This window comes from Ornithodoros turicata, chromosome 2 (genome assembly GCF_037126465.1).
Source record: "Ornithodoros turicata isolate Travis chromosome 2, ASM3712646v1, whole genome shotgun sequence".
NCBI classification, from domain to species: Eukaryota; Metazoa; Arthropoda; class Arachnida; order Ixodida; family Argasidae; genus Ornithodoros; species Ornithodoros turicata.
Window position 1 is genome coordinate 1,705,360 of NC_088202.1, and position 22,718 is coordinate 1,728,077.

Below are 22,718 nucleotides of genomic sequence, written 5' to 3' on the forward strand. Positions count from 1 at the left end.
TTTACGGCAGCAAATGGACAAGACGCTGACCCCCACTGGCCGACGAACCAGGACGAGTTCTCCTTATAACGTCATCGGTGACGTGGCATCACACCTTCTCCTCCTCGTAATACCCGGAGTGGCGAGTTATGGGTGAAGGCGCGGAGCCGCGGACCCATGTTCATATGAGTTTTTTTCTGGGAAGCGAATCGCACACATCAAAACATTTAGCGCCATTCGGTAAAATGACACACACACTTTCATCAGACGTTTTAACAAAATTTTTCAAAATAGCCCAGAAATCTCATTCACTTTAAGCGGATATTGCATTAAGAATTCTCATTGAAAGTAACCAAAATTTCCAATTCCGAATCGACAATTTTGGACAAATACCATATTGAAAACAGCAGTAATTGGGTGGATCTCCATGAGAAATCCGTGCAAATATCAATGCGAACAAACAGGAACCACGTTCAATTACACCCATTGGATGTTAGTCTAGTTCCCCATTGGCCCAATGTGCACTATCAAGGAATTTCTCATTCGAGTCACCCTGAAATTCTCACTGAACGTAGTCGAAGACTGGTTAGAAGCAAACCTGTCAATATTCACAGAAGCCACATTCGTGACAGACCGGCCAGCCACTTGAGGAATCGCTACCAACTGCACGAATTCCTGCAGAAAACGCATGTCACAAATTGGCTATTTTCCGCGACAGGCCACGGCAAGAACGCCGCCGACGGAGTTAGCGGCCTTATAAAAGGCCTCGCATCCATGCATAACCTCCGGTCATCATCCACCGATGCAATAAGTTGTGCCGCAACAATGGCCGTTCCGCTGTCTGCTAAAATTCAGAAAACGAAGCTTTTGGGTCTTTAAAGTACAAAGCTCGAAGCGTTCCAGTGCAAGGAAGAAATGTGAGTGGGCGGGTCTTCGCCCAGCAACAGGAATACAGTCTTGTCACTTGTAGACGAAAAAAAAAATGAACCCAAGTGGACAAAAGGTTATCCAGATGTCGAGGACTGCCTGAGTTCCAATACTTGATCAACAGAAATAGATGAAGCTTACTTTACCATCACGATCACGATCGCTATTGCCGCTCCGATCATTCCCGTCATCTCTCATCGTCATCACTCATCATTGTGACCACTCATATTAGACCCCCTAGCTATGGGGTAGCGTTCCACTCCTAGAGCAGAAAACCTCGCCACTTCATCATCAGAATATATCTGTTGTTGTTGTTGTTGTAAATGATGTATATATGTAAATAATAAATAATGTAATGTGTAGTGTAAAATAAATAATAATGTAATCAATTGAATGTTCTAAATAAACAGTAAGTCATGTAAGTCATGTAAACAGTAAGTCTTTACTGGCATGGTCTAGAGAGCTGGATGTAACGATCGAATTTTTATGCACGTACCGTACGCGCAAACAGTGACACACACGCTCAGCCTACATTTCTGTATTGTATCCTTATGTAACTGTCGTGCTTATTTCGACGTCCTGCAGAAAAACATTCGACTCTTTGTAAGCTCATGTATGCACAGTGCACGAGAAAAATGCGAATACTGGCGCGTGGAATTCTCACAGCGCTTGCATGACTATCACACGCAGCAGAGTCTGACGCTGAAACTTTGGCGTGCTATAACTTTTATTGGGCAAGGAAAAAATATATTTTCTGTGGATACTTATCTAATTGTTCTACTAAGTAATCAGCAGATTTCCCCAGCACTTACAAGCACTGTGCTCCGCTAGCACTAGTCGTTTTCCTGTCGTTCGTCTGGTCAGCGAGTCGTTTGATCAAATGTGCAAGTTCTAAAAAAAAAGCATGTATGGAAGTGAATGTAATTCGATGTAACATAATTGCTCTTTAGAGTTAACTCTACACTCTTAGACATGTGACACTTAATAAGAGGCATTTTTTTGAAAAAAAAAAAAATGCCGCCTAGAGCAGGTGTCACCACGTGCTCTCTACACAAAGGTCCACAGTGTAACGTGTGTGCACGTGTTACACGGTGCAGTTTGCACACATGGATAGGGTGTAGCGCGTGGGATACCAGTTACATTGTGCTTCCTAGGGTATGCAGCACGAAAACCCGCCTACAGTAAGCGGTCCAACGTGCCGCGTCGCGCGCCCGTTATTTTGTGCCACATGACAGAGGCAACATGACTGACCCCGACGACAACGACAAGGCAAAACGGATAGAGAAAACACAAGAATGATTCAATAATGAGTCCGCTGTGTGTTCTGCGGTCCGTATGGCCCCGTCGGTGTTCTCTGGCTCCGAGCCATGCTGTTTCTGTCATGATAACAAAAGGGTAAGTGCAATATGTAAAACTATGCAATTACAAATTCAGGAGCGAATACAGACGCGCGTTTTGAAAGCGTGCACTTAGACTATTTCACGAAGCGGACACTGGGTCGCGCCATGGTGATCGATCAGTGCGACGTCTAGCGGATCAAGTCCTGACTCCATCTTGGGCTGTGCGAGACCGGTCTTTCCGTACGCTGCGTAGTGTTTCCGCTTCGGTGTTTTCAACTTCCCTACGTCTTTTCTTTAACTTCTAGTTCACATTTGTGCTGGTTTAACCTTCGTTCTCTGAGTGTTGTTTGCGGATACTACTGGAAACCGTTTCTGGAAGCTTTTTTCGCGACTGTTTCTGGCCTATGGCCTTCGGCAACGCTGGATCAAATCACTCCGGTGATGATTGGAGGTAAGTTTTTAATAGTGCTGTTTTCTTCACAGTTTGAGGTTGAAGTTATTTATAGTTTCTCCTCGTACATGTCTTCCGCTCGTCATCACTGGATGTAAAAACGAAAACTCTATGTATACGTTTTCGATGGTGCGACATTGAAAGCTACTGTTACGCTTACTGGCTGTGCAACAGAAATGAAGTTAACTTTGTGAATATGTTATTGCGACAGCTATCTCTTGTTCCATGTTATTTTAGATGGCCAGTGTTATGCGCACCCTCACGACGTCACCGGATGGAGCGACGACATGAAGCTCTGGCCTGGTGTTACCTCAGGAGATGTCGTCTATTATCTTGTCAACTCAAATGCATGTGACCTGCAGGACGTACACACTATACCTTCAATCTGGATGGGTCGGGAAGCTATTGGCCCATAGGATGAACAAAGACACTGTCTATGTGAAAGGAGATGTGAGGCCGTCCCAGGCCGTTAGCAACAAGTCTCACAGTGCGTGAATATGTGCAAAGTACAATGGTGTGATTGTGGCAGGAGGGTGTTCCTGCATGGCTGGGAAGGCTAGGGTGTGAAGTCACATTGGTGCTGTACTGTGGAAGATAGACCTTGCAGTTTGCAAGGGTGTTACAGGTATATCCTGTACAGACATAGCTATGCAATGGAATCAGGGAACAAAGCGAAATGTAGAGTCAGCTGTGTTACAAGATATCACGTTCAAGATCCAGCGGCTGACAATTGACCATGATGTAGATTTGACTTTACTGGCGCAAGGATATCAAAGATCACCATGATGTAGAGAAGCAGAAAAGGAGGCGTACCTGGGAGAACCAACTTATGCATGATGAAGAGGCATTTGGAAGGTCCATCGAAACATCCCCCTTCTCATTTCTTTTTTATGTAAAAGGTATTTCGCATAACCTTCACATTTTAGTGTATGTGCGTGGTCAGAGTTATCTACTTGTTCAATAATTCTTTGGTAGTGTTTGCTGTTGTTTGGTTAAATTGTATATTTTCTTTGCCATCTAGGAACACTTCTGTATGACTCATTGCATGCTCCATCACGGCCACAAGAGCAAGTTGGCGAGAAGTCTGCTCCGTTTGTAGGACAAGAGCTTCATGTCAATGAAACATGTGGTGCAAACCGGAGCAAAACGGGAGTCATGATACAGAAGCTGACCTTCCGCATTGTTGTGCGCAATGTGACAAATTTTACAATGAGTATGTGGTCATGTCCTGCTCTGCAGCAAGTGCACTTGAATGCAACACACGAAGCCAAGACACCCCTATGTGGTATGAAGCCCGTCGGTTGAGACTAACAGCATCAAATACAAAGAAAGTGCCGGAACGAGAAACCACTTCACTGGAAAAAGCTGCAAGGGTGGTTGCAAGTCCAACATTTTTCGGGAATGCCGCCACTAATCATGGCAAAAGATGTGAAAGCATCGCCCGTAAACATTTCATGAGAAAAACAGGTTTGACTGTGAAGAAGTGTGGTGTGTTTATAAGTGAAGACTATCCATGGTTGTCAGCCTCTCCAGACGGTGTCATCGAGTCGGAAAATGCAGTTCTCGAAATCAAGTGTCCATTTGTCAAGAACTACAAAGCACTGATTGCAAAAGGGAAATATGATGTGAAGCTCTCGAGTCAAGAAGAGTACGTGCTTGCAGAAAATGGACCAAACGGGTATTTTGCGCAAGTTCAATTTCAAATGCTGTGTTCAGGAAGGCGACTGTGCTACTTCTATGTGTGGTCTGCCAATAAGACTGGTGAGGTTACAGATGTACTGATGAAAATACCATTTGACGGCGACTTCTTGGCTCGGAACATTCTGCGCCTTAGGAAATTTTACTTTTGTGCGTTACTACCGATCATTGTGGAGCAGCACAGGAATGGGGAGTTGGACTTGAGCACATACAGGAAAATACTGAAACTGTGACTGTTTTATGTTCCCAGTAAACAAGCTTGTATAGTCATCTAATTCTAGTGTGTCGTTCTACTAATGACTGTTTTCCATCCACGTTTATTTTTTCACTGTCTTACACCCTCTAATTAGTGCGGGCTTTAGGTTGCACAACCCAGAAACAGACAAAAACAATCTTGCTGATTGTCTTCTTTGACTTGATTGGTAAAGGGTGCAGAAGTATCCTGTAAGTCTTCATGCGGTTGATGGCTCTTTCAACGTGGATGCGGAAAGCCTCAATCCTACGCGTTGCATTCACGTCTTTCTCACTGAGCTGCTGCTCTCCTGGACATATAACAATGGGTTGGTAATTAAACCGGATGACACGTGCATTATGCGGAAGGCTCTGCCATACATGTAAAAAGATGTAATGAGAGAGATGTTCGTGTAACTATATGAAGCACTCTGTATAAAGAATTGCTTACTTACCTCTTGTGAAGGCAGGTACATTCATCTTCACACCTTCAACCTCTAAGTGAAGACTAGGGGAAAAACCCCTGTCAGCCATCACCTCATCTCCCCTCACAAAGTTGTCCTCTATTCCACAGTCTTTCATGATGAATTTGTCGGACGCTCTGCCGCTATATGCCTCGCAGACAAACATTGTAAATCCATTTGGGGCAATTGCGGTCAGGAACTTCACAGTGTTGTGTGCTTTGTACGAGCTGTATGCCTGTGCCCTTGCAATCAGTTTCTTTGGTCGCTGTAGGTTAACTTCCGTGCAGTCAATGATACAGGTGGTGCCCCCATACCCACTTTCCACAAAGCTTTTAGGCATGCTGTTTCGTATGTAGGAAGCTGGTAGCCATCTCACGATGCTTTGCATCACCTCGTGAAGGGCATCCAGTGTGCTTGTGATTATATTGCTTACGCATGGCACTGGCACTTTAAATATTCTGGAGAGGTGGCCTAGAAGCAACCATAGACGTAACCTCATAAGGGTCATGAAGACCTGATCTTCAAGTAGAAGCTGCCGCCGCCTTCTCCGCTCAGTAACAGAAACTGCACGTACTAAAGAATGGAACACATGATGGGAGAGCCCGGTGTAGAAATGGATGTCATCTGGCGATAGGGCATTTGCTATGCTTTGTTCTCAGCGGTACATTGATGAGATGCGCATGTGTGGTCATTGCAGCACGAGCTCTTGCGAAGTTCCTTCAACAGGAAGTAAAAGGACTATGCTACAAATCTACTAAGGCCAATAGAAATGCCATCGAATACTATATTGTTCCACGTACGTGAGCGAAGTAAGTTTCAGCGGCTTCTGTCCGGGACTGCATCACTGTGACCTGATGGAGATTCGTTCAGAATATATTGTAACTGATAAAATGACGCAGGCAAGCTGGTGGACGAAATCCATAAGAAAGCAGGCCTGTGCGTGGACAACAGAGAAGTGATGGACACCTTCTGTCCATTCTGTGTTGTCCACGCTCAGGCTTCGATATTCACGGATATCATAACTGCATTTTTGCACGTCGCATAATGTATGCACAAGTGTTACACTGAAACTATCCTACTGGAAATTCCTGTACTTAGTCTACTTCTCCTTGTGATCTCACCTGAAAGGCTTGGGCAGAGGGGAGAACAATGACGTTTGCTGCCACTTGAGGTGTTTGTAGTAAAATAGCAGGGTTCACTTCAGGTTTCTGAAGGAAGGAATGCATATCAGAGTGCCATTTGTAGCAGTTGTTTGGAACATAACACGAGACTTACTTACCATCTCAGGGTCATTGCTTGTTTGTTGTGTCATTTCGCACATATCACGTAGCCGTAATGATGAAAATAGTGTTAATGCTCTCACTCTATGTGTTGTCGCTGAACATTAAGCATACATATGCCATAGCCTGTCATAATGATTGAATTCTGCAATAGGTAAGTGAAACTAACCTGGATATTGTGTTTATCGCAATCTGTGGCATCTTTAGGCTCTGGAAATGCTTCTTTCGATGGTTCACATAAATAGCTTTCTTTTCTCTCTCTGGTTGCCTCTCCTCTTCAAGTGGTTGTAGAATACCATCTCTTGGTAATCTTCCTGGGTTGCTCTCTGCCTTTTTGTTTTGCTGCTCCTCTCTGAAGTCTTTATTGGGTGATGTCCTGCAGCCAACATCACTCAATGGTCCCTCCTCCATGCAGTGGACCCGTCCTTATGATTTAGGATGCCAGGTGGCTTCCCTCGCAGCTTTACGACACTCCTGCGGCGTCTACGACTCAACGTCGCCTTCACCCGTGTGTTCCGTGTTAAGCTGGGTTACAGTAACACGGCGCTGTGCCTAGCTTGCAGCACCCCAGCTACGGTCCCCCATATCATCCAGGACTGTGAGCGGTACACCTGTGAACGCCGGGTACTTCGACGCCAACTTGAACTCCTCGACCATAGACCATTCAGCCTGTCCAAAGTACTTGGTCCATGGAGCTCCCCTGCGCATCAGTGCCGGGCTCTCCGCTCCCTTTTTGCTTTCATGGAAGCCACTGGACTCCTCGAAGAGATCTAAACAGAACTCCGACCGGCCGTCGCTTCAATCTCACCATAATTCATCCTCTCATATTAACCACTGTGAAGTGGGGTAGTGTCCTGTGGCTACCACGGGGAAACATCCCATGTCATCATCGCTTCCTCATTTATTGTTGTTGTTGTTATTGGGTGATTTCTCGGGCGCGCTGTCCAGCTCTTTTTCTCGTTGCTGCTTCTCTTTTGGGGACGTGGGCAGGGGGTGGAACCACGTGGGCCTAGATTTTAAAAGTCGGACGTTAATGAAGCATGCTGTACTTCAGACATAGCATAAAGAGACCGTCACACGTGACATACCTTATGTCGCCATAAGTGTCCACTGTCATGCTGGCCGCTAACTCCCGAACGCGAAGTTTATTTTCAGCGTCCTCAGTCTTACTGTCTTTTTTCTGCAAAAATTAAGTTAATTCCGCTGCAAGAAAATTTAAAATAATTCCGAAAAATATCCCCACCTTCTTAGCTGGTGGTTCGTAGCTTATCCTGACTAGTCGTCGCCGCCCTACCAGGACCTGAAGGCGATGAGTACACATATCAACAACAGTGAACGGCAGTATGCACTCATAAAAATAAAGTCTAAGTCTGCGGCAAACCTCCGGCGCATAATGTTCGCGCGAAATGTTCCCATTCAATAATACATTCAATACTGCGGCCACACTGGATATTCTGAAAAAGACACATTTTAATATCAACAATCATACTTCCATTATATCAACAATAATCTGAAAGAGACTCTCATTTAATATTCTACTTTCGATAATACATACATTGCGGCATCTTATCGCTGACGGAGAACGAGTGAGTCTAGTGGGGTACGAATGGTTCGCACCAGTGGGATGTTGACGGGTGTTCACCACATGGATGCCAACCCCATAGAGCAAGTACTCAACGACTTCAAAGAAGTATTTCAGGAATGCCTTGGAAATTACACAGGACCTGTTGTTTCTTGGGGTAGCCTATCTTCAACATCCTAATAGGGTTCAACGCACTGCGCTTTCCATAAACGAAGTGCTCTGAGCAAACTCATTCTGAGGATGACGACAGTGAGAAATTCTGTTGATTGATCGAAACCCGCCACTGGTGATTCAGCTCCTTGTCCGCAGGAAAACGGTGTAGCAGAAACGTGCTGGTTCATGCAGGATCTGGTTCAAGGATTATTTCACTCTCGCCCTTTGACCCCAATAAACCGGTGTGTAGGATAAAGATAGGTAAATCCCTTTTACTTCGCGAGCTCTCAGTTTTCGCGAATTTCGTGGATTGAGAAAATCCGAGAACTTTAAGGGCACGCCAATAGTTCAAAACAGAGGAGGAGGAAAGCTCGAGAAGAAGAAGCTGGAGGAGCTCGCGGAGCTCGTGAAATTTAGTCCTGTTACTCGATTCGATAAAATTCTAGGGCCGCGAAATTAGAGTATTCCCCTAAAAGGATCATTATTCCTGATGTGAAAAGCCTGAGCGTGTGTAGCCATTAGAGGGACAGGACAAGCACACCACCTCGTGTGTTTGTTACATTCAATCCATTATTTCACCAGAAGCATCAGCTCAACACCGATATGTGATATTTCATTTTGCAAAGTCTCCGTCGCTTGTTTTACAGTAGCCGGTAATGCAATTTGAAAACGTCTCCAGTCAATTAGTGATCAACAAAAGGCATGAAACAGATATTTATTTATGTCAAGGCACCTAGATTCAGGCAACAAAGCAAGCACTATACAAACGTTGAAGCATTTATCACACAACAATATCACAGAACAGTAAATATGACAGGACGCTTTCTTCTAAAACAACGCAGAGCCGGCATTTTGCATTGCATATAATCAAGGTAACGTTGAAGTCCTTATATGACTCCGAAACCGGCTGAAAAATACGCTTGTAAATGCACACCCCGAGAACGGTGTACAATGATGGTTGAGGGAGTTGCTGCCGTAGGAGGCTGTGGTGTTCGTGCTTCACTTCCTGACGTGCTGGCTGGGTTGTTTGAAGGACACATTCGTTTTTCAAATTTTGTAGCGGCTGCGACCATGAGAGATGCCGCTGACTTATTGAAACCTCTAGTTTTGTTGAGTGATATGCACACAATGGAAATTCAACACGCTGCTTGTGGAGTTCCCTCTGCAAGAAAATTATGTGTTTGACAAAAATGCTGCTGGAAAATACTGAACGCAGGCAAGGGAATATCAGTTTTGCGCGCCCGCACTTTAGCAACATAACTGTCCCACGCAAAATAAAAAGGTTGGTAAGATCACTCAAAATAATTTTCTTGCTGTTTCGCTCGTTCCTTTGAGAGAAACTTACTGCTCAGGGAGGCTGCACTTTGCGAAACTTAATTTAAAGTGTGACTTGCGTGTGGTGGGCTGCTGCTTTATTCTAGCACATCTGTACGAAAGAAATAGGGAGAAATATGAACCTATTTGCATACCCACAAATTCATTTCACGATGCAACAACCAATTTTAGTTCTTACGCAGAATAGCATGAACTATGGGATGGTGCATGCAGGAGAGACAGAACCCCCTTCATGAGGTAGGTCTCCTGTCTGATTACAACACATGAGTGCGCCTTCGATGTATAGTTCCGATCGAACTGCATATCCCCCCACGGAACTCCCCGAGCTTCTCTGTTACGTGAAATTTGTGAGTCAAGATCGGCACAGTCACTGCTACATCCCGTTCATTCCCCAATCGCCATGCATCCACGCACATTTGGTTCGGCCATATCACGAGTTACTGATTCATATCGCAGTAAGCCCTCCCGATTTAGTTGACCGCATTGATAAACAAGAGCATGGAACACGGCATATTCCACGTCTATAGTTCTCATGAAATCATAACGCTCTGAGGGCCTACATAATTAGTGTCTCTAGTGTTAAAAAAAAACACTAACATTAAGCTTCTACCTGTAACCCTTTCTCATGGCCGAACCCTGTATGAATATTCACTACTTTTCGGTACACCCCTAAAAAATGAACATAAATACTTACCTTGAGCGTCTCAACAACATGCTTGACGAAACTGACGCGACCAGCACAAATGTAATTGTGCACTACACTGCATTTTTGGAACACATTTTGGAAACGACAGCCGGCCCGCTTTGCCGCTTCGTAGTAGTCGATGTTGACTGAGAGACTACCTGAACGTCAGATTCCGTAAATTCCGTCAACAATACTACCGTGCATTTGATTTTCCACTCGCAAGCGTAGACAGACAGTAAACCCGCGTCCTCGCGTTCTGGGGTTATGGTCGTTATGGTGGTTATCGCTTATCTACTGCCAAGCGAGACAGTGAGACGGTTGGCGACGCAGGTACGAGCGGATGTAAGCAAAGAAAAGAAACAAAAAGTCAGAGACGTCTTGGCTTACCCGGCACAAATAGACGGCACATGGCTTTCGGTGGACAACTCTCCTCTCATAAAGCGTTAGACATTGATTTGTGCCGCGTATTAGGAGTAAAATGACACATACAGGCTTGTACCGCCTACAAGTTGACGGGAATAACGCTTGAAATAGGCGTTTTTTCATCGCAAGCGGCTCAGTAAGGGCTTTTGGATTTAGAGTGTAGTTATAACTGAGTGACGATTGAAATTGTGAGTGTAATTTGATTACCTTTATGAACATGTATTTGTATTCGTAACTCAATTACTTTTTGAAAAGTATTTTTATAGGTCCGCTCAGAAGCAACGTCAAAGTCTCCCCCGACATAAGCAGCATTGACCCCATAATGTTAGTAGTAGGTACTGGACTCTCATAGTGCACAACACCCAACTGGCCTGAACACGATTTAATCAGCAATTAGAGCTAATTGGGACCCCCCACATTAATCAGCACCCTCCAGGGAGCCACCACACTAATTGGGGAGCATCTAACTCGTGTCCAGACCAGCTGAGCGTTTGTACTATGAGAGTCCATAAAAAAGAAAAAAAAAATAGATAGAGATACAGTGGAGAGAAGAAGTTTAATTGAAGATCAACGACGCCATCTTGAAGAAAGCGGTCCGTAACGGCCGCTGACCATCGACGGAGCACAGAGGCAGGTTGCAAAGCATCGCAGCTATGAGCACCAGTTCCGGACATCCTGTGACGTCAGCTGTGACGTCATCACAACATGTCTGGGGCAAGTTGGGACAGCTCTGGGCATGCAAGGAGAAAAACACTCGTAATACAGAGGGTGGTAAAGCAAGAGTATGCAAACCATCAATAACTAACAAGAAAAAAGAATTAGTTACACAACAAATGATCCCACCACAACAGGAGTGCAGAACGATGCGACTGCTCTATCCGACAGCCAGGCAGAGAACTGACTCGTAATGGTTTTTTTCTCCTGTATAAAGCCCGGAAGCTGCACCCCCTAGCGGTTACTTTCTCAATTAATCTCACAACAAAATTATTAAGAATCACACCAGTGCTACTCCCATTCCCAAGGCAGAAGAAGATAGAAAATGGCGGGGATGCCTGGACAACAGCAGCCAGCGCCCGACGTGCACTGACACGAAAATCACAAACAAAGCGGGAAGAAAGTTGGCGAAACCATTAGTTACACAACAAATCACCTCACCACAGCAGGAGCGCAGACCGATGCGACTGCTCTGCGTGACAGCCAGCCAGAAACTGAGCGAGCGCGTGGAGTGCACGTCTGCTTTCCGCGACAGCTGGAGAGAAACTGACTGGGGCGCCGCTCCGCGGCCGCTACGCATACGCGCTCCTAGCGCCCTCTGGGGCGACCACCTCCGAGAGGCTAAGAGAGAAGAGCATTCCTGCGCCCCCTGCTGGCCGTTCTCATTGGTCGTGACGTCATCCTATTGTCTCAGGGCTACCCTGTTTTTTTCCACTAATGCTCCTTTGGTCAATCTGCAATGAAGCCACAGTATGACGTCATCATGCACCTGCGTGGCTCAAGGACGAGTACGCTCTAGACAGAGGACCTATTATTTATTGAATCACTATCCCATGATTATTTCCTTTATTCTTCGATAACGATTGAATAGCAAACTATTGCAGAAGAGCACCATGCATGAAAGCTGATCGCAGGAATTCCAAAGTCTTACTAAATGACACTTGCAAAAGAACAAAATATCCTAACACGTAACTCCATCAACGTCAAATAAGAGGACTAGGCACTCAACAAATCAACACAGAGTACGGGTAAACAGGAGCGCAGAACTCAGGGTAGCGCTATCGTCAAGTCAACAATGTTCGTTTTCAAAAAAGAAAAAAATACAAAGCGTCAACAAAGGAAAGCATGCATATCGGGGCATGTCAGAACACGTCAGGACAAATTGTACGACTGCTGGGCAACAGAGGAAAACAAACAAACACTTGAACAGAGTGAAAAAGACACTCACCATCATTTTCCCGTTCACAGCATTCCCTCATTGTAAATCAGCTCGTCACAAAATCCACCTGCATCGTCGAACACCATTCACCAGTGACGAACCACACATCCGCACCCCATCAAAGGCAGACAGAACCCCACCGAAGCTACGCTCTTCCACTGACGGCCAACGCCAGGAGCAGAATTTGCGTGTCCAGAGCCGTCAGTGTCCAAGAGAGAAGTGAATCCCTGCACCCCCTGCAGGCCGTTGTCATTGGTCGTGACGTCATCCTATTGTTTCAGGGCTACCCTGTTTTTTTCCACTAATGCTCCTCTAGACAAGGTCAACCTGAAACAATACTGTTGCGGTATGACGTCATCATGCAGGTGCGTGGCTCAAGGACGCGTACGCTCTAGACAGGGGACCTGTTATTTATTGAATCACTATCCCAAGATTATTTCCTTTATTCTACTATAATGATTGCATAGGGAACTATTGCAGAAGAGCACCATAGACAAGAGGCGATTGTAGCATTTCATTCCCAAAGTCTTACTGTACAGGGAAAAAATAATGGTTCAGCAAGACATGTCCATCCCAGTCGAGAGCCATGCAGCTAAGTGAATAATGACGCTTTGTTCCTCCAGAATAAAGTCACACACCTGTCCCCCTCGCGGTTACTCTCTGAACTAAATGAATCGCAAAATTATTAAGAATAGCTCTACTCCCATTCAAGGCAGCACTATCGTCATCGTCAAGAATATTCCTTGTACAAAAAGAAAAAACTGCATGTAGAAGGAAAGCATGTCAGAACAGGCCCAGGCATGTCACCGCATGTTTGTCAGACAACAAGGGGAAAAAAGCGAAAAGAAACAAAGAAGAAAACCAGCATCAAACTATTTCTAAGCACACGCACTCCTCTTATTCAAAAACGGTGCTCATCATAAATCCGTCCGGGGCAATACACACCATTTTTCTATTGCTACAATGTTTTTTCCAGTAACGGTCAATGCATTGCTACAGACTGCGTGACGTCATCACATCCTGTCTGAAGCAGAAGACAGCGGCAAAGGCTCCTATCATTCATTGAATCGCAAGATTATTTCCTTTGTCCTACTCTTAATGACATTCATTCTCTCATTAAAATTCAACCAAAAAACACCCTGCATATTAACGATTTTCACCCCAAAGGCTCATCATGGTCATTAGAATTACAGTAAACTACCACTGCTCTTTTAAAATAATAAGTGAGACCACTCAACATCACCTCCAGGCTTATGTAATACATGACCCTTTCTATGCTCATACATTCGTTGTCTGAGGCTACACCTGCGAGCAAAAAGGCGCGGAAGCCGGGGAGGAAAGTTCCATTCGCGCACGCCAAAGCACAAGACAGAACGCCTTTACGGGAACATGATGGCATTCTTACCATATTAATGATTTTCTACCTTGCATTGCAGTTTAGAAACACTACTACAAAACTATAATTTTAGGAGCTCATTAAAATTCTACTTTCTATGGAAACTATAATTGCCCTATTACTTGGATCGCTATTAATGAAGCGCTCCAATTTTTTCTCTCTTCCCATTTCAGCCTTGTCATGCAGTGAAGCAGACTCACATACAAAATCATTAATTTACACTGAGGGTGCCGTGAATTCAGGAATTCCAATCCTGTGCTCAAATGCAAGCATTTCTTCACGGATACCTTTAACAGCTGACTTCCTCAACATACCGAGCTCCTAACAACATCTAACAAACAATCAGAGAAACCCTCTTCTCAGCTGCACCATGCGACTTTCTTCTGCATAAAATCGATGATTTGAGGAAGAGAGCAGCGAAAAATTGCGCGCACTTGTGCTTGACTTAAAAAACCTGAAGCATATGCCAATAAACCAAGAAAAAGACACTCATGTCTGGTATCTGATAGTGCCACATACACAGACGCATTGTCGCAAAGAAAGCACAGGACAGGGATACACAAATTTCCTTAGGTGAGCAGGGAAAAGGCTTAAGACCTCAGGAATAATAGCAGAGTCACTGGACATCGCTACGCGGCTAACACAAATAACAAGATAATAGCGGCGGGTAAAATTGCAACACTGCTAAACAAGCCCCAACATGCCATCATGACGTCGCAAACCAGGAAAAAGAAGCACGCGCGCACACACAGCAGCTCAGGAATGCACAAGGAGAGGTGCTGGGGCCGGACACGCGCGCGCTGGGCGCTGGGACCCCACTTGACAAGTAAGTGTTTGCCTTTTCGTGTGGCACGAGTGATACATTTATGTACTATTGCGTGATATAGTGGTTTAAAAAATAAGGGCAGTCGCGTTTGCATTGCTATCTGTAGGATAGGACGAGCGTTTTTAATGGAATTGCCTCGCGAACCTGGCGTAGCCTTTGTTTTGGGCAGGGTATTTTATGAGTGCCCGACGCCGGTCCTGCTGTTGTTTGTTTGTTTGTTTGTTAGTATGTATCTGTCACGTTCCTAGCGCTGTTAAAGCTCTAGCCGCGTAGCGATAAGCGGTGATTCTCCGATTATTCCTGAGCGGTACGACTTAAGCCTTTTCCCTGCTCACTTAAGGAAATTTGTATATCCCTGTCCTGTGACACAAATGCGTGTAATTTTTCGCGGTTCTTTTCTTCTTTCACTGCTTTTTCTCAGAATGTAGGTGAGGGGGGAAAAAGTCAGTATCCAGGTAGAGCAGGAGAAAGCCGCTCGGCAGAGGAGAGTTCACGAGAATGGAATTTGTTTGTTTTTGTTATATATCGTTGAGTGTCAGTATTCACTAGAGGTGTGCGAATATTCGAAATTTCGAATATTTTTCGAATATTCGAAAATTTCGAATAATGGAGCACAAGCGCCAGCATTCCCGCTAAAATGAACAGAATTCCAGGTATTGTGATTAATTTTGCGAAAATTCCACGTTTGGCACGTCCTTAGCGCGATTTCCAATTGGAATCGGACTTCATGTGCATCCAGCAAAACCGCAAGTTGGCTTCACAGCATGCTTCCGCGCATTGCGAGCAGCCAACTTTAAGGCACAACGTCTGGTAGGCTACCTAGCCGATTTGATTTTTCTGTGTGCTTTCGTTTTTTTAAAGATAATACAGACTCGAAGAAGTGTTTGTTTGTTTGTTAGTATGTGCCTGTCACCTTCGTAGCGCTGTTCAAGCTTTATTTTCTTTGCAAAAATTCAGACTTTATGGTATTAAGATGTTCGAGTAGAAGTGACTTTCCCTGCTCACTTAACATAAATTGTGTATCCCTGTCCTGTGCTTTCTTCACGCAGGGCCAATGCAAATGAGTATTTAGCATTATGCAATAATTATCTGATAGCAGAAATGGATGTCTTTGTCACAGTTTATTAGCGTGTGCGTCGTTATTTTATTTATTTTTTCTCTTATAGCTACGCGAGCAAAAGTGCGTGTAATTTTTCGCTGCTCTTATTTTCTCTACTTTTATGTAGAAGAAAGCTTCCTGCGTAAAAGCTGAATAGTGTTCTACCAGTGGAAGTGGGGTTGTTTGTTTGATTTTGTTGGGTGTTCGATATCTTGACGAAGTAAGCAGTGCTTAATTTTGAAGGTTTTTGAGCAGAAATGCTGGTATCTGAGCACGGAGTAGAAATTTCTATATTTCTCTGCTCCCTAAGAAAATTTGTACGTCGTTTTCCAAGCAGACCGCGTTTAGTTTACGCAAAATAGAAAAATGAAGTTGTGTATGCTCTATGATGATCCGCCGCAGGCTTAGGCCTTTTCCCCGATGAGCAGTGTTTTGTATGCGATGTCGCATGTCTGGACTTGTTCAGTAGTGTTGCAATTTTTACTCTTCGCTAATATCTTGTTGCTGTCGTCTTGGGTTAGACGTTGAGCTTCGTAGCGACGCGCGGTAACGCTACGATTATTCTTGAGCGCACCGTGTGTTTAATGCGTTGCACTCTGTGCGTGCGTCCGTGCGTGTGCTTTTTCCCTTTGTGACGTCCTCGTGGCATGTCTGGACTTGTTTGGCAGTGTTGCAATTCTTCCCGCTGCTAGTATGTTGTTGGTGTCATGTTGTGCTAGCCGCGTGGCGATGTGAGGTGACCTGAGGTCTTAAGCCTTTTCCCTGCTCACCTAAGGAAATTTGTGTATCCCTGTCCTGTGCTTTCTTTACGCAAGGGTAATGCGGCTGTGTATGTGGCATTATGCAATAATTATCTGGTGGCAGAAATGGGTGTCTTTTTCTCAGTTTATTGGCGTGCGCTACGGGTTCTTGCAGTTACAGCTATTGGAGCACAAATGCGTGTAATTTTTCGCGGTTCTTTTCTCCTTTCACTGCTTTTACTCAGAATGTAGATGAGGGGGAAACAGTCAGCATCCAGGTAGAGCAGGAGAAAGCCGCTCGGCAGAGGAGAGTTCATGAGAATGGAATTTGTTTGTTTTTTGTTATATGTTGAGTGTCAGTATTCGCTTTCCTCGATATGTTGAGGAAGTCAGCCGTTATAGGTATTTGTGCAGAAATGCTGGTATCTGAGTGTGTGGAGTAGAAATTCCTATAAAGCACCTCTCCTTGTGCATTCCTGAGCTGCTGTGTGTGCGCGCGTGCTTCTTTTTCCTGGTTTGCGACGTCATGATGGCATGTTGGGGCTTGTTTAGCAGTGTTGCAATTTTACCCGCCGCTATTATCTTGTTATTTGTGTTAGCCGCGTAGCGATGTCCAGTGACTCTGCTATTATTCCTGAGGTCTTAAGCCTTTTCCCTGCTCACCTAAGGAAATTTGTGTATCCCTGTCCTGTGCTTTCTTTGCGACAATGCGTCTGTGTATGTGGCACTATCAGATACCAGACATGAGTGTCTTTTTCTTGGTTTATTGGCATATGCTTCAGGTTTTTTAAGTCAAGCACAAGTGCGCGCAATTTTTCGCTGCTCTCTTCCTCAAATCACCGATTTTACGCAGAAGAAAGTCGCATGGTGCAGCTGAGAAGAGGGTTTCTCTGATTGTTTGTTAGATGTTGTTAGGAGCTCGGTATGTTGAGGAAGTCAGCTGTTAAAGGTATCCGTGAAGAAATGTTTGCATTTGAGCACAGGATAGGAATTCCTGAATTCACGGCACCCTCAGTGTAAATTAATGATTTTGTATGTGAGTCTGCTTCACTGCATGACAAGGCTGAAATGGGAAGAGAGAAAAAATTGGAGCGCTTCATTAATAGCGATCCAAGTAATAGGGCAATTATAGTTTCCATAGAAGGTAGAATTTTAATGAGCTCCTAAAATTATAGTTTTGTAGTAGTGTTTCTAAACTGCAATGCAAGGTAGAAAATCATTAAAATGGTAAGAATGCCATCATGTTCCCGTAAAGGCGTTCTGTCTTGTGCTTTGGCGTGCGCGAATGGAACTTTCCTCCCCGGCTTCCGCGCCTTTTTGCTCGCAGGTGTAGCCTCAGACAACGAATGTATGAGCATAGAAAGGGTCATGTATTACATAAGCCTGGAGGTGATGTTGAGTGGTCTCACTTATTATTTTAAAAGAGCAGAGGTAGTTTACTGTAATTCTAATGACCATGATGAACCTTTGCGGTGAAAATCGTTAATATGCAGGGTGCTTTTTTGTTGAATTGTAATGAGAGAATGAATGTCAGTAAGAGTAGGACAAAGGAAATAATCTTGCGATTCAATGAATGATAGGAGCCTTTGCCGCTGTCTTCTGCTTCAGACAAGATGTGATGACGTCACGCAGTCTGTAGCAATGCATTGACCGTTACTGGAAAAAAAATTGTAGCAATAGAAAAATGGTGTGTATTGCCCCGGACGGATTTATGATGAGCACTGTTTTTGAATAAGAGGAGTGCGTGTGCTTCGAAATAGTTTGATGCTGGTTTTCTTTGTTTCTTTTCGCTTTTTTCCCCTTGTTGTCTGACAAACATGCGGTGACATGCCTGGGCCTGTTCTGACATGCTTTCCTTCTACATGCAGTTTTTTTTCTTTTTGTACAAGGAATATTCTTGACGATGACGATAGTGCTGCCTTGAATGGGAGTAGAGCTATTCTTAATAATTTTGCGATTCATTTAGTTCAGAGAGTAACCGCGAGGGGGACAGGTGTGTGACTTTATTCTGGAGGAACAAAGCGTCATTATTCACTTAGCTGCATGGCTCTCGGCTGGGATAGACATGTCTTGCTGAACCATTATTTTTTCCCTGTACAGTAAGACTTTGGGAATGAAATGCTACAATCGCCTCTTGTCTATGGTGCTCTTCTGCAATAGTTCCCTATGAAATCATTATAGTAGAATAAAGGAAATAATCTTGGGATAGTGATTCAATAAATAACAGGTCCCCTGTCTAGAGCGTACGCGTCCTTGAGCCACGCACCTGCATGATGACGTCATACTCAGGGATTCACTTCTCTCTTGGACACTGACGGCTCTGGACACGCAAATTCTGCTCCTGGCGTTGGCCGTCAGTGGAAGAGCGTAGCTTCGGTGGGGTTCTGTCTGCCTTTGATGGGGTGCGGATGTGTGGTTCGTCACTGGTGAATGGTGTTCGACGATGCAGGTGGATTTTGTAACGAGCTGATCTACAATGAGGGAATGCTGTGAACGGGAAAATGATGGTGAGTGTCTTTTTCACTCTGTTCAAGTGTTTGTTTGTTTCCCTCTGCTGCCCAGCAGTCGTACAATTTGTCCTGACGTGTTCTGACATGCCCCGTTATGCATGCTTTCCTTTGTTGACGCTTTGTATTTTTTTCTTTTTTGACAACGAACATTGTTGACTTGACGATAGCGCTACCCTGAGTTCTGCGCTCCTGTTTACCCGTACTCTGTGTTGATTTGTTGAGTGCCTAGTCCTCTTATTTGACGTTGATGGAGTTACGTGTTAGGATATTTTGTTCTTTTGCAAGTGTCATTTAGTAAGACTTTGGAATTCCTACGATCAGCTTTCATGCATGGTGCTCTTCTGCAATAGTTTGCTATTCAATCGTTATAGAAGAATAAAGGAAATAATCATGGGATAGTGATTCAATAAATAATAGGTCCCCTGTCTAGAGCGTACTCGTCCTTGAGCCACGCAGGTGCATGATGACGTCATACTGTGGCTTCATTGCAGATTGACCAAAGGAGCATTAGTGGAAAAAAACAGGGTAGCCCTGAGACAATAGGATGACGTCACGACCAATGAGAACGGCCAGCAGGGGGCGCAGGAATGCTCTTCTCTCTTAGCCTCACGACCAATGGGAACGGCCAGCAGGGGGCGCAGGAATGCTCTTCACGCTTAGCCTCTCGGAGGTGGTCGCCCCAGAGGGCGCTAGGAGCGCGTATGCGTAGCGGCCGCGGAGCGGCGCCCCAGTCAGTTTCTCTCCGGCTGTCGCGGAAAGCAGACGTGCGCTCCCCGCGCTCGCTCAGTTTCTGGCTGGCTGGCACGCAGAGCAGTCGCATCGGTCTGCGCTCCTGCTGTGGTGAGGTGATTTGTTGTGTAACTAATGCTTTCGCCAACTTTCTTCCCGCTTTGTTTGTGATTTTCGTGTCAGTGCACGTCGGGCGCTGGCTGCTGTTGTCCAGGCATCCCCGCCATTTTCTATCTTCTTCTGCCTTGGGAATGGGAGTAGCACTGGTGTGATTCTTAATAATTTTGTTGTGAGATTAATTGAGAAAGTAACCGCTAGGGGGTGCAGCTTCCGGGCTTTATACAGGAGAAAAAAACCATTACGAGTCAGTTCTCTGCCTGGCTGTCGGATAGAGCAGTCGCATCGTTCTGCACTCCTGTTGTGGTGGGATCATTTGTTGTGTAACTAATTCTTTTTTCTTGTTAGTTATTGATGGTTTGCATACTCTTGCTTTACCACCCTCTGTATTACGAGTGTTTTTCTCCTTGCATGCCCAGAGCTGTCCCAACTTGCCCCAGACATGTTGTGATGACGTCACAGCTGACGTCACAGGATGTCCGGAACTGGTGCTCATAGCTGCGATGCTTTGCAACCTGCCTCTGTGCTCCGTCGATGGTCAGCGGCCGTTACGGACCGCTTTCTTCAAGATGGCGTCGTTGATCTTCAATTAAACTTCTTCTCTCCACTGTATCTCCATCTATTTTTTTTTCTTTTTTATGGACTCTCATAGTACAAACGCTCAGCTGGTCTGGACACGAGTTAGATGCTCCCCAATTAGTGTGGTGGCTCCCTGGAGGGTGCTGATTAATGTGGGGGGTCCCAATTAGCTCTAATTGCTAATTAAATCGTGTTCAGGCCAGTTGGGCGTTGTGCACTATGAGAGTCCAGTACCTACTACTAATGTTGAGACACGTAGGTTTCCTAATACGATTTTTATCGCGTTTGCCGAAACACCCTGCATGCGCGTAGCTTTAGTGTACGTAACGACTGCGTTTCACATTTTATATCAACTAAAGCGACACGGAGGTGACATCCAACATTTTTTGTCGTTTTTCAGTGCGCAGTGTTCTCCCAGGAAATCAAATAAGTTCCTGTAAAATAACGATGTGCGCAGATCGAGCAGAGAAACGAGCGCGAGGGATCTGTTTCGCAGACTTTTGAAAAATCCTTCTCCTCATGAAAAGAGCGCATCGCAGAACGAGAGGACGTCGTGGTGTATGCTACTCCCTTCACATGACTAGTGACGTACAGGGGCACAGCTCGAGCATGTATAAGCGGCGTGTGAGCTCCGAAGAAAAAGAAAAGAGAACAACGAAGAAACAAGGCACGGAGCTTTCTCCACGTCACGCGAGAATCGTGTCGGCCTTCCGCGACTGCTTTCTCAGACTGTTTTTTGTATATTCGGTTGCACAGCTATAACGCACCGCAGAGGGAAAATATTTTGCATGGTGACTCCTGGTTGACAGCTTGACAGACTAGGCACGAGCGAGGTTAAATGTCGCCTCATTGCTCCTTTAAGCTTATATATATGGCGTGGCGAACGAAGCATCTTCATTCTGTGAGTACTGATGCATGCAGCTTTCATTTGAAGTGCCTAAATAGACTAAGAAGTGATGTTCGTTTTATCCCGTAATATCACTGAACCTCGCTCAAGGACTCAGCGTGCAAAAAATTAATGCTGTCAATACGCGCTTCTGAGACTTTTCAAGGAAATCGCAGAACCTCATGATTTTTCCATACAGAGCTCTGGTGCCTACCTCCTAGCAATAGCGCGCGTCTCCCATATACGGCCCACGTTTGGAAGACTGTGAGGGGTTGTGGTCAGGAGACAGAAATCGATCTTCAGAGGGCGTTGTTGCCGGCCCCACGACGTCATAGTCGTCAAAAGCTAGAAATTAATTTTATAATACTTCCGTGTCATACAGAGAACGAACATTTTTAGTAGAATGCAATGTGAGACACGCCCTATTGATAAAACGTCTTGATGTTACCTCAGGCTATCTTGAGGTTCTCTGAGGTTACCTTAGAACTGCTTGAGGTTTCCCTGAGCTTACCTCAAGAAATCCTGAGGCTCTCCCTCAGGACCTCAAACCCGGCTGTGGGTCTCTAAGGTTACCCCAAGAAATTCTGAGGTTCTGCCTCAGGACCTCAGATCTCGTTTTCAGTCTTTTGAGGTAGCATCAAGCAATTCCGAGGTTCAACCTCAGAACCCCAGACCTGGCTGTGGTTCTTTTAAGGCTCCGCCTCATGACCTGAGACAGTAGCTCTCCTAGGGTTACCTCAGCGCATCATTAGTATCAACATAGGGCCTCACACCTTGATACAGCTTTGGGAATTTCGGTGGGCATTTCTCAGGGACCCTTTTGTTTGGAGAGGTTTACAAGGCTTTTGGAGTACAATTTAGCTTGGTGACTTAAGCTAATCACCGTCATCGGGCATCACGATTGTCAAGACTTAATCCGTAGTCACACTTATTCAAGTGTGGTTCTGACGAAAGTTTTTGGAGACGCATTTTCATAAAAGTGCCTTACTGTGGGCCGTCTCTTGGACAATACAGAAGAGCAGAGAATACAAGGCCCTTGAAGGGTATTCTTGGCATCTCCGCAAGGACATTCTTCATCTTTATGCTCTGTAAGGATGACAGTGAGGACTGCAATTAGTATTCTTGAACTAGATAACAATATATATATATGTATTAGTGAATAGTGATGACGACATCGGATGTCCAAAATGGTTGTGCGGGATTCAAGAATTATCAGAAGAAAATTAGAATTATTCTGGTGCTTTCCTGTTGTTAACACTAGACTCTTGTGATGTTTGTAATGTGCACATCGAAATTGTATTTTTCGACACCAGGGCGATTCTGGCGTTCTCCTGATGTGCACACTATACTGGCAT

At 44.9% G+C, this 22,718-nt stretch overlaps 2 protein-coding genes and 1 long non-coding RNA gene across 3 annotated transcripts in view; all 3 read right to left on the minus strand.

Annotated features, from left to right (window-relative positions):
• Positions 1–22,718, minus strand: part of LOC135382999 (uncharacterized) — a 131,409-nt gene that overhangs the window by 90,172 nt on the left and 18,519 nt on the right. Inside the window, exon 2 of the mRNA XM_064612650.1 lies at positions 22,352–22,449. Coding sequence (XP_064468720.1) covers positions 22,352–22,449 — 98 coding nt within the window. The remainder of the gene's footprint in view (positions 1–22,351; positions 22,450–22,718) is intronic.
• Positions 4,738–5,610, minus strand: LOC135385325 (uncharacterized; the record flags this gene model as incomplete). Its single annotated transcript, XM_064614580.1, has 2 exons — positions 4,738–4,937; positions 5,082–5,610. Coding segments are annotated over 2 exons (729 nt in total), but the record flags the coding sequence as incomplete, so codon positions are not given.
• On the minus strand, positions 5,616–6,315 carry LOC135382998 (uncharacterized). The gene is made up of 3 exons (XR_010419595.1): positions 6,212–6,315; positions 5,891–5,941; positions 5,616–5,807 (listed from the first exon to the last, which is right to left on the minus strand). It is a non-coding gene; the product is annotated as an uncharacterized LOC135382998 (long non-coding RNA).